We start from the raw sequence: 12,880 nt of genomic DNA, 5'->3' as shown, positions 1-12,880 counted from the left end.
CCTGTGGAATGACAAGTGCCATAGGTGCAAGCAATTTTATTTTCCTCAAATTTAGCAATCATTTTAAACTGTACAAACATAAAACAAACAGTGCAACTATAAAAACTTTTAAGGTGACATGCATACTTTAAGGTGCAGCTGGGTTGGGATGGGGGAGGTGCTGTCTTATGTTGGCATCTTCTGTATTTTCTACCTTTTTTTCTAGTTCTTATACAAAAGCAGTCAGCCAGGAAACTTCACTTGGAATGCTAAAGTGAGAGTTGAACACCTTGAATTGCACACCTATATGTGACAAACAAAAGAGAAAATCTCGCTTGCCTCCACCTCAGTAATAGGGCAATGAGATGGAGGGTTAGAGTAATGTGGGGCTTGGGTGGTCAGGCTGGGAATGAATGGATCAAGAAAGAAGTTTATGAAGAATTTAAGGAGGTCATATTTATAATTGAGGACTTCATTTTTGATTTGTGGTTACTATCCATTGTTACTTAGCTCTTCATCTTTTCATTCGTTATATTTTCTGAACAAATTATTTTCTATATTAGGGGAAGATATTTGTAACTGGGAAACTGGGTAGGAAGGAAGAGCTAAGAAAATGACTTCTTCTTTAATGGTGGAGTCTATGTTCTTTGTTCTTAAACATTTCTTTTGCCCAGAAAGCAGAGGTAGTAGGGGTGGAGAATATCATTTGTTGGCTCAGGGAAGTTGATAATGCCACCTCTGGTTCTTTCACAACACCATTCTCACAGTGAAATTTCTAAAGGCAGGAAATGGGTCCACTGAATCCCTTATGGGAGGGAGGGATAGTGGAAAGGGATAAAATTAGCCCTATAGCAGGAGGTAGATTTTTCCCAGCCTGATATAGTAAAAATTATGTCTGGACTGATGGTAATTCAAATCCTAAACTTAAAACCTGAAAAGTGAGCATTTCTTTGAGAACTAATTTTTCCCTTTATTCAAGAAACCTATATAATTCTGACATTTACTCATAAGAATAGCTCCTAGTATAGTTCTCTGGAACAAGTCAGTTTGCCCCATGGGACTCTTCAGTATAGCATAGCTATTGGTCCCCTTTGAGGCAGGGGACGGCACTTTCTGGCAGTGACATTATTGGTTGTAAATTCTTAAAGTAAATCCATAAATGGCATCACAGTTATTAAAATATTGAAATAGTTAGCCAAATGTTTCAGAACTGCAATTCAATCAACAAGTTATATTTTATACACACAAAATTTAGAAAAACCAAGTGTGATATTAAAAGCATAAAACTAAACAGAAGGAAATAAATTTCTACAAGAAATCAGAAATATTTACAGGGAGATTTAAAGGGCAGAATAAGCTGCTTAGATCATAGAATTTACTTTTATTTTAAATAACTTTAGCTACCTTAGTTGTTAATACAATAAAAGCAGAAAGAACAAACTGCCTTTTTTTTCCACATTTAATCATAAAATTGTTATCTACAATAACTCAAAGACTTTGCCCTTTGTCCTTCCCCAACCCTTCCAAAAAATTATTGCATTTTCCCCCAAACTGTACTTTTTTTTAATCCCTTGCAAATGTACACATTTCAGCCTCTATTGCTGGAGGCATCTTGATTTAAACCATCTTAAAAAAAAATGGAATGGGGAGGAGGAGGTGCAAAATACTTTCTTGAAGCCAACAGACATAGAATTGCTAGAAGAAGCTGATTGTACACACAAGCTGCCTGGGGTGGGATAGGCTTTACAGAAAGACGACAACCTTTTGTAGTTTGTTTATTTTTTTTTGCTGAAGGGCACAGGGCTGCCAAGCCCTTCCTCCATAATGGGGTCAGAGTCAAATCCAGCTGAAATGGAGTTTCTTTCTCCACTTGGAACTTTTCATCTTGGTTCTCCTCCAAAAGCCTTCATTCAGATAAGAAGCCAATGACTGATTATAAAAATAAGAACAATTAAATTTGGCTCATGAAATCGATTGTCCAACTGTTCTGCCGCGTTGCTCTCTCAATATCCAGGGCCTTTACAAAGCAAAAAACACCTCCCCAACCCTCAGCAAAAAGCAAACCCCTTTTTTGCTCCAAATACTACGACCTGAAGAATGGCTGCAGATTGAGATATCAAAAATCTCAGAAAAATATATAATATATTTGTATATCTCTGTATGTCTATTTAAATTTCACATTCCTTTAAAAGTGGTTATTCAGTCAGTAGCTGCTGAAGGAGGCTCTTCTGCTGGGCCTGGGGGTTCTGTGGACCTGATGTGGGTTTTTGAGATCCCAGGGGCCCAGGCTGGTTCAGGTAAGGGTCCCCGCCTACCAGATTCACTGTACACTGGACGTCGGCGAACACCTGAACCTGCTGCACCTGCTGGAACACAAACAAAAGCTGTGTTGAGACAGAAGGCTCGGCCCCCCCGGCTCATGAGTGCGTACTACTTGAAGTGGGAACTCACTAGAGCATTCCTCTAGTCTGTAGTCACCACAGAGAAGAACTCTTCTGTCTTCTTGTCCTATAAAAAGAAAATTGCTGCACTCATTTTGCTCAGGGTTCTAGAAAGTTCACACTTTAAAAATAAAACCAGAATTGGAATGGCCAAGCTGCCTACTGGGTTGCCATCATTACTGCAAATGAACACCACTGGTAATACTAATTCAATGAGGAAAGCCCAGTTTCACAGACTGGGGACTAAGTGGTGGTTTGTTTTTCATTTCTGTTGTTTGGACAAATGGCTTAGGAGCATACTTTACTAATGAATCTACCTAGTGTCACTGGATAGACAAAAGGCAACTGTCTGCACTGACACACTATTATCAAGGAGAAACCACCACAGGTCATACATCAAAAGACCAGCACTACCAAGATTAACTAGAGGACTGTGTTGTCTAAATTCTGTGTCATGGGAATACAGGGAAACAATATTTTTACATTTGAAATTTCTCAGATGAAAGATATATTTGAATTACATCCCTCCCCCCTGCTCCATGCCACTATCCCCCCACTTCCCAGCATAGCAAAGGTCAACTCTATTAACATTCATTCATGTTCTGCTAAAAAAGAATTTCTAGTTAAATTGTTCTAGTACTTTCTATCTGGGGAATAAAACTAGTTATCCATATCATATTATTTAGACATAGTAATATAAAAAATTATTGGGGATAATATTGCCTACTGAGCCCACCCACACAAAGCCCTGCAAATGATCTCATCAGGAACTTGTGCTCAAAATCCTTGTAACTAATGTTATGCTTTTAAAATATGAGGTTTTATTGTTGGACCAATGTGATCATTACATAATGTTAGGGATGTCCTGGTTTGTTAACAGCATTCTGCACAGCCATTTATCAATAGTTCATGCTTGTAAGGCCCCTGGAAATTTTCCTTCAGTCTTTAACTATCTTTACTGAATAAAACTAATTTGCATCAAACTAATGAACACATCTTCCTCAAGTTCCCTGAATGCTACTGGTAAACCTCCCCCATCCCTATTCTATTCTACTCCCAAAGCCTCAGATAATACTTCTCCTCCCCTGCCTGCCACTGTACTACTGAGGTTTGCTCCAAAAGCTAGCTCAAAACTTAAATTATGAAATTATCCTTGAATAAGGTTCACTGGGGTTGCCTCTTTCAGAGCCTGATGGATCAACTAAAGTATTATTAATAAAAGCTGTACAACCTCCTGAAGACTAGCTCAGCTTCCTTCTCTGATAGTCTTTATTTCTCTGCAATACATCTGAAAAAAACAAAAACACCTCTCAGTTGTTTTTACTAGCTGTTTGCATCTTCTCTCCATTCTTTAGAAATCTATACTCTTTCCTTCCTCAGATTTGCTTCTATTAAATTCAATGAAGAGTTTTATCAAGCATCTCTCTGACAGATCCTTCAATGAAAACCTACCTAAATTCTTGTCCTCAAGAAGCTAATAATCTAAAAGAATAGGACCCATCCATAGATAATTATGATATCTGTTATATTCAGGTGGTATGTATACAAGAGGGCAAGCAGAGTGGGAGGGGAGAGTCAAGCAAGGTTGGAAATTTGGGGAAGTACTCATGAAGGAGGCAGTCTTGAATGCAGAGGTGTTGTGTTGCTCTAGTCTTCCAAAAATGGGACATGATGTGTAAAAATTAATAGAAGTGAAAAAGTGGAATAAAACTAGGGATCAATAAGTCACCTGATTTTAGAGCAGTGGTTCTTAAGCTTTTTTGTCCCAGACCCTCTCATACTCTTAAAAATTGAGAACCCCCTAAAGAACTTTTGCTTATATGGTTTACATTGGTTGATATTCACTGTATTAGAAATTAAAATATTTTAATATTATTACAAAAATCATTTTGACTTTGGAAGGCCCTGAGATGGTCTTGGGGATCTTCATGTGTCCCCAGACCACACTTTGAGAAGCTCTGGGTTAGAGTACAGAATGTAGGAGAGCAACAGAAAACGAAGCTAGAAAGCTTTAAATGCTAAACAAGGGAATTTGTATTTTATCCTATAGGAAGTGGAGAGCCACTAAAATTGTTTTTAACAGTAGAGGGCTATGGTCAGACTTGTGTTTTAGCAATACTATTTTGGCAGTTCTGTAAAAGATGGCCAGGGGAAGGGAAAGACTGGAGGCAGTTTTTGCCTCTGCTCCTCTGCCCTGCAAACATGTGGCACATTCTAAAAATAAGACAAAACTGTCATTTTTTTCCCCCTTCATATTTATTCCCTCTAGTCTTTTCTTTCTATTCACACTCTTACCACTCGAATTCAGGCTCACTTCCTGACTTATGCTAGGATTAATTAGGTAGCTTATGAAATGATCTCCCCATATTTAGTTTCTTCTTCTTCTCCCTATATTTAGTCTAATTCATCCTGTTCACCATCACCACTAACTGAAAACACTCATATCATTCATTCACTTTCTTACTCAACAATTTTCTATGGGCAAAGGACTTAAAAGTCTAAATATGTTAACCTGTACATCTCCTTTCTCCCCACCTTTCTGTAGCATGGTCCTCTGTACATCCTATACATCATGCTTTACCCAGGTAGCTTCACTGCCCCCAGAACATGCCTTGCACGTACCTGCATTATTGCCTTACATTCAGCCTGTAGCATCTGCTCAGCTAACTCTCATGGGGTCCTTTAAGGTCCAACTCAGTTTGTACCCCCTTCCACAAAGGTTCTGCTGACTGCCCCTGTAACTAGTGAGTTATTTCTCCTCTCAACAAACACTTGCCATCCCTACCATCCATTTGGTACTTAAAATGTACTGCCTTCTCTGGCTCTTTTGTATTTTATAAATTTGTGTTTTATCTCCCCAATTAGATTACAAGGTTCCAGAAGGCAGGGGCTGGTTCCTGCCCTTTGTATTCTCCACAGTGTTAGTCCTGCACGTAGGAGGCACAAAATATGTTCAATTGTGTGAATAAACCACTATTTCTACAAGTGCCCCCATTAAACATGAACATTAACAGTGCACAGTTATAAAAATGATCAATTAAGAAATGCTGAGATGGCCCAAACAACTAGTACCTCTGATGGATCTATGCTTAAAAATTTCTTACTGACCTGGGCGCTGCCATCTGATTCTGTTTTGAGAATGTCAGCTGATGAAAGCTGATTGCAGTAAAGGCCTGTGTGTCTCAGTGCTGGATCATTTATCTGTTAAGGACAAATTCAGAAACAATTACAAGTGCGCTGTTTAATTCAGGGATAATTCCATCACAATTAAGGATCAATATTTTGAAGAAAACAAGAACTTGGTTATTAATGTTCCACACCTAAATGCCAGTATACACTACTAAAATATATATGATTCCTTGTTTTTGAAGTTTACATGGTGATTCTGAGCATGGGGTGACAAAAGGGACTTGGAGGGACCACTACTTATTCAGGCCTTGTGTTGTTCATTAACCTATATTTCTGGGTCTCATGCTTCAACAGCTGGGTCCCATTAAATTGTGGTGGAGGAAGAGGGAAAAGATGGATGAACAGTCATTAATTTAATTCAATTTGTCTTTTTTTAATTAAAAATTTTATTTTTCCCTAATTGCATCAAAAATTTTTTTAACATTCATTAAAATTTGTATGTGTGTTCCAAATTCTTTGCCTCTCTTCCTCCCTTATTGAGAAGGCAAGCAATCTGATATAGGTTATACATGTTCAGTCATGCAAAACATTTTAGTCATGTTGTAAAAGAAAACACAGACAAAAAAACCACAAGAAAAATAAAGAAAAGGTATGCTTCATTTTGCATTCAAACTCCATCAGTTCTTTCTTTGGAAATGGATAGCATTTTTCATCATAAGTCATTCATAATTGTCTTGGATCATTGTAATTAATTTAAGTTAATGAAAATTTATGAAGCCTCTAATATGTACTAGAGCACTAGAGGTAGTGAGATAAAAATTAAATAATCCCTGCCTTCAAGGAGCTTACATTTTACTTGGATACAAGACAAAGAAAATATAGAGTTCAAGAAAGGTCATTATTTTCCAATAATGGAAAAAAAGTTAGAAGGTACAATGGCACCAGAAGGTCTCAAAAGCTAGTCTTGAGTAGTATCTATTTGATCCTAGAGGCAACAGACAGCCACCAGGGAGTTTTAAGCAGGGAAATGATATGCCCTAGGAAGAATATCTTGGAAGCTATACTCGGGGGAATGGATTGTAAAAGGAAGAAGCTACAGGCAGGGACACCAATTATTCTATTAAATAGTACAGGCTAGAGGTGGTGAGGTCTTAAAACAAGGTGATAGTCATTTAAATGAAAAGAAGGGGACAACTACAACACATTTTGTGGTGTTAGAATTGAGAGAGTCTGGCAATTGATTAGATATAGAAGGGTGAAGAAGATAAAAGTGTCAAAGATAAATCAAAGGTTTATAATCAGAGTAACTGTGAAGATGATATTCTTAACAGAAACAGAGATCTGAAAGGGGGGTGAGTTTAGGTATAGAACATGACAATCCATTTTGGGCACACTAATTTTGATTTAACAATGGAAAATCCAAGTAGAGGACAATGTGATATCTAGGTAGAGATATCCAACAGGCATAATGTCTTTACTATCCAACAGTACCAGTAATCCAGATTTTTATCAGACCCATATGTGTGTGTGTGTGTGTGTGTGTGTGTGTGTGTGTGTGTGTGTATGTATATATGGAGAGAGAGAAAGAGAGAGATCTATAATCAGACACTAGCAAAATTGTGACCAAAACCTGCTTAATTACAGAAGATGAGGAATTCAGGATATACTATTATATGTGACTATAGTTGAAAGGACAGTAACCTCTGTTACATTTCAATAATTAGCTTAATGCCCACTTTGGCCTCCTTTTTCTTAGCCTTTTTTGACCCTAAATCCTCAGTCTTCTTTCCCCCCATAGGCTTTTGCTCTTCTCCCCTATTTTTTCCTCTCCTAAGAGCTTACAGTACTCTTAAGATTTTGCCCACTCTCAAGGACCAGTAAGGCAAGTTAGGTCCTCTAAATTATAACTTGCTTTCTAGGAACACAATAGCTTTTTCATTCTTGACACAAAACTTCATTACAACCCCAAGTACTTACCCCTCACATTTATATTTTGAAATATAGGTTAGAAGTAACCACAGAACGTTTCAGAAGAGATTTCAAAGTTCATTGAGACTAACTCCTACTGTCAGGTACCACCTCAATCACCCCCAAATTGGGAAATGACTTTCTTTACAGAACAGCATTCAGGCACTGACTCTATTTCTTAGTGCCATTCAAGTTAATTCCCACTTAAATCAATTATAAACAATGATTTAAATATAATTTATACAAATCTTTTTGCATAATTTGTCTCATTCTCTCCCAACAACATGCAACTAATAGCAAACAGGGGCTTACTCAAGGCCCCCATTCTACAAATATCTATTGATAAGCAGCCTGACTCTAAAGGCAGGGATTCTTGACTTAGGGTTAAATGAACTTGAAACTTTTACTATTTTGATAATGGTCTTTCAATAACTGGTCACCTTTAAAATATTATGCATTTAAAAACAATGTTCTGAGGAGTCCATAAGTTTCACCAGACTCTCAAAGTGGCCCAAGATGTAAAAAAAAGGTTAAGATTCTCAAGTCAGATGATCACAAAGCCTCGGGACACATGCTATTATGTCTTCATGATAACAAAGGGCACTCTTTTAAAACTTGAGAAATCAAATATGAACTAGAGATTTCAAATGATGGAGTATAGGCAGAATATAGGAAAAGTTCAAGAAGGGTTTAGATAAATCTTATAAAAGGGATGACAGATTCCTAAAAGGATCTATTAAATGATTATTAGGTCATTTTAGAGTTACAGTAAAACCTCTGACGTTTGATATCATGGAGTACAACCATACCTTTTCACAAAATGATTTTTGCTACTCTTTATCAGATAAATAAGTTCTGGGTTACAAAGATCACTGACCTTTTATATCATTTTAAAGTACATTTTAAAGCCTACTAAATTTTAGCCTACTAAAGCTTCTAAATACCCAGAAAGGGACAGAAGTAAAGGGGGCAGAAAGAAGTGAAAAAGAGTAGAAAGCGTGAGGTAGAAATTCCAGGAAAGAAAGGCTACTTTTTTTCAAGTCAGTGAGATTATCATAGGTAATCCTAAAAACCTTATCCTTGGGTCAGGCCTCCGAAATTCCCATCAGAGAGGTACAATGTAGTGAAGTGGGGAAAAACTTGTAGATGCTAACTTTTTGCTCTTATCAAGCCTGTAGTGATATCTCTCTTTTATGTACTTTCAGAGACATAAATAATGTTTACTTCTGTGATGTGATATTACTAGGTGTTTTAAGTTTGGAAGACTGGCACTTCAGGGATTGCTTACTTTTTGTTACTCTCCATCAATTGATAAAGTATCTGACTACTCCTCAGGCAATATGCTAGACATTGGGGGAGGGGGGGGTAGGTTAGGAAGGATAGTCATGATTCTTTGCCTCAAAGTAGCTTGCAATCTAATTTTGGAAATAAGGCATTAACAACTGAAAATTTATATAGAAACACAAGATATGTCACAAAGCAGCACATGTTTAATTGTTAATGAGTTAATTGTTAATAGACAGTAAGTACCAAGTAGTCAGAAGAGACTGGAAAAGTCATTTAGGAAGCATGATCAAAGTCACAGAAGTGGGAAGATTCAAGGATTATTCAGAGAACAGAAAGCATCCAGTTTGCAAAGGGTTTGTAGGGGGGAGTAATGAGAAGGAAGGCTAGAATAAGCAGTTGGAACATGATAGTAGAAGGTCTTAGGATGCCAGACTCGGAAGTTGTGATTTCATCTAGAAGGCATTAGAGAGTATTAAAGTTTTTTAAGGAGAGGGGTTATCAGTTGGGAAAGATGTTTGCAATTACTATTATAGCAATTTGAGAAAACTATCATCAGCTGGTGTTGGTTACTAGACTATGGACACAAACTTTGTTAACTAAGTCAGAGATGACAGTCTATTTTTCCACTCGGAACATCTGAGTCATAAATCTTAACTAGCATTAGTATAACTCAATTCAACAAACGCTTATTAAGAACCTATGGAATGTGTGTGCCAGGTGATAAGAATACAAAACAGTCCCTGCCTGCAAGGTGCTAATACTGGGCGAAGGGGCTACAACATCAACAAAGTAGATACAAAATATCTACAAAGTTATAAAAAGAAAATTTAAGAAGCACAGAGTACTAGGAACTGAGGTGGCAAGGGTAGAGGGGAGCAGTTTATATGGTAACTGAGCCATGCTTTGAAGGACACTGGGGATTCTAAGAAGTGGAGGTAAGAAGGGAGGGTATTTTAGACATGGAAGACCACTTAAGCCAAGGCAGAGGTAGGGGACTGAATGAGAGGTTCAGGGAATATCAAGCAGGCCTGTCTGACTGGAATGGAGAGTTCAAGAAGGGGAATAACATGAAATTAGAGTGAATGGATAGGCGATCTGCAGGTTGTGGAAGACATTAACTGCCAAGCTAAAGATTTTGTATCTTTGTGGAAACTGAGTGCTTCTGAAGGTTTCAGGGGTGGGAGGGAGAAGGTGATAGTCACATTTCTATTTTAGAACTGTATTAAATCAATTTCATAGCTTTGAGGAGGATGATTGAAGACAGGAGAGCCTACAAGCAGGGAGACCAATTGAGAAACTATTGTAATAGTAGGGACACAAAAATATTAACACAAGAATCCTTACTCTGAAGCATGGTAGTGACTCTGGGTTTTCAAATCTGTACTAGGAATGGACAATCTCTGGGAGGTTTGGGGATGCTGGAGCCTCTGTGGGATGGTCACATTTTCTAAAGGCCTGCCTGGTGAAGGATGTAGAAGTTTGTCATCATAACTTTTCCCTTGGACTAAGATCTTTAACCCAGGGTCCATGGAGGTCCAGTCCATGGACAGATCTGAGAAGGTCCATAAATTAGAATAGGGAAAAAAGGGCATCTTTATTTTCCCTAAACTCTAACTGAAATTCAGTATTTGCTTCCATTAAAAAACTTCATTCTGAAAAAGTTCCATAGGTTTCATAAGACTTTCAAGAGGGTCCAACACACACAAAAAGGTGGAGAACCCCTGCGTTAGATGACTGATTTTTTTGGTCAAGGTAACCTATGTAACAAATAAAAATACAAAATGGTCTTCAGCTTCTGTACGATGCAGGCAATGGCAGAAAAGGGGAAAGCTAACATTCCATTGAGGGAACAATATGTACACATATGAATAGACACAAAACATATACAAAGTAACAGAAGGAGAGAGGTAGGAAATCTCTAACTCTCCACAAAGGAAAAAAAAACAAGTATATGAAAAATGTACATTGTCCCAATTATGCCATGCAGTTGGGCAGCGCCAATAATGTTGGGTACATCAAAATAACTATCTGTGGAAACTACAAACAGAAAATGAACTGAAAAGAGGGAAAGTGGGCTGGACTGTATTGGGGAAAATTCCTGTTTTTAATGGTTCTAGTTGTGGCTACTTTAAAAAACAAAACAAAACAGAACACAGTATCTTTCTGATGATATTAACTGATTACAAGTCAAATAATACCACAACTGCTAAACAATCAAAATTGTGGGACATTGAGAGGGCAATAGAAAGGTTGTGATATATTACCAAAGAAGCATTGTGCATAAAAATTGGCATAAAAGATACTATCCAAGAGACAAGCAAAAGAGGAAATCGATTGGTCATGTAGCACAAATGAGGGGTAACATTTGGGGCAGCTTGTATGCTCTACTGGGACACAGCAGTAAGGGAACATAGCAACATAGAGGAAGTATTTTGTTTGTTGGGTGAAAGATGTATGGGGAGCAGGAATTATTTCATGGACAAGGAAAGAGCTGGAGCTGGAGTCAAAGGAACTACATCTAAATGTCAAATCTGACAATTACTGCAAGACCTTGCAAGTTACTTATTCTGAGTCTCAGTTTCTTCTTCTGTAAAATGATGCAACTGGATCACATAGCCACTGAGGTTCATTCCAATACAAGATGCATAACCCAATGATCCTAAAAGTTATATAGGCAGAGAAAGTCAAGACAGGTTGCAAACTCAGAGGGCTGGGTTGCAATCTTGCAAGCAATGGAGAGAGTAATTAAGTCATTAAGATGACAGATCCATCGTAAGATTGAAGCATTAGCATTACATAGATTTAAACAGGTGATAATCTACATCTCTGCAGTATTTTTTCTCACTCCACTCCTTAGAGTTGAGTCTAAATCTTTTTTTGTGCAACAGATCCCTCTGACAATCTAGTGAAACCTTTACATCCCTTCTCAGAATAATGCTTTTAAATCCACAAAACCCGTAGAATTACAAAGAAAACCAATCATGTTGAAATACAGTTATCAAAATACGAGAAGTTCGAAGTTTACAGACTTTGGGTTAAGAAGTACTGTGGAAGAAGTTCAGATAAATTCTTTTAGGATATACAGAAGTAAAGCAGGCCTCTCAAAACTTTTGAAATTTGCCTTTTTTTAAGTATTAAAATCTAGGGACATGCATTATCACAGTATTCTTATATTACTGCAGCCATGGCATTTTTTCTTTTTTGGTCTGGACCTGTGATTTTATTAGTCTTGAGAACTCTCAGGTACAAAAACTCACTCCACTGATGCAGATCAGTAGTTCTTATGTAGCTTACAATCTTAGTTGTCTATGACACTGAGAATTTAAGAATTTTTATCATGGGTATACAGCTTAATACCTGTCAGAGATAGGAGTGGAATTCAAGTCTTTATGATTCAAGGCTGCCCCACTATCTACTTCAATACAATGCCTTTCTTCAGATACAACATAAATGAATAATATATCTTGTAGCTAAGGAAGATTTGAAGGAAATGCTACTACGTATCAAGAATATCAAAAATATAGGATGGCAAATGATTTTAAGACTCCTATAATTTCATAAAGAAAGAAAACATGCTAAGGATAAGAAGTCATGAGTTTCAAGTCAAAACCACTACGCATCAGTTTATAATAAATTTAGGATATCAAAATATTATGCACACCAAAATTTATTATTTATACTGTGTAAAGTCACAGGAAATTTCAGTATATATGTTTAAGCATACAAATGTAGTTCTGAATCACTACTGATTGGAGAAATGTAAATTAAAACAACTCTCACACCTGGAAGATTGGCTAAAATAACAGAAAAGGAAAGTAATAAATCTTGGTGGGGATGTGGAAAAATTGGGACACTACTGCAGTATTGATAGAGCTGAGAAATGTCTGACAATTCTGGAGAATATGGGCTATAAAACTGTATATTCTTTGACCAAGCAATACCACTACTAAGTCTGTATCCCAAAGAATCAAAGAAAAAGGAAAAGGACCAATAAGTACAAAAATATTTAAAGCAGCTTCTTTTGTGGTCATAAAGAAATAGAAATTGAGGGGATGCCCATCAATTGGGGAATGGCT

At 37.2% G+C, this 12,880-nt stretch overlaps 1 protein-coding gene across 12 annotated transcripts in view; it reads right to left on the bottom strand.

The window, feature by feature from the left end:
* Positions 1-21: 21 nt before the first annotated feature.
* Positions 22-12,880, bottom strand: part of NCOA1 (nuclear receptor coactivator 1) — a 241,668-nt gene continuing 228,809 nt past the window's right edge. For 8 of the 12 annotated variants that reach the window (XM_072633863.1, XM_072633871.1, XM_072633864.1 and 5 more), the window contains 2 exons: positions 5,529-5,621; positions 22-2,345 (listed from right to left, as the gene is read on the bottom strand). In XM_072633863.1, coding sequence (XP_072489964.1) covers positions 2,175-2,345; positions 5,529-5,621 — 264 coding nt within the window. In that variant the 3' untranslated portion in view covers positions 22-2,174. Of the gene's footprint in view, positions 2,346-2,430; positions 2,488-3,651; positions 3,709-5,528; positions 5,622-12,880 lie in introns of all 12 variants that reach the window. The other 4 variants (XR_011972410.1, XM_072633872.1, XM_072633873.1 and 1 more) reach the window with 4 other exon arrangements.

Source organism: Notamacropus eugenii, chromosome 1 (assembly GCF_028372415.1).
Source record: "Notamacropus eugenii isolate mMacEug1 chromosome 1, mMacEug1.pri_v2, whole genome shotgun sequence".
Classification (NCBI taxonomy): domain Eukaryota; kingdom Metazoa; phylum Chordata; class Mammalia; order Diprotodontia; family Macropodidae; genus Notamacropus; species Notamacropus eugenii.
The sequence above is the reverse complement of the archived record's forward strand: the minus strand, read 5'-3'. Positions and strand labels throughout refer to the sequence as shown.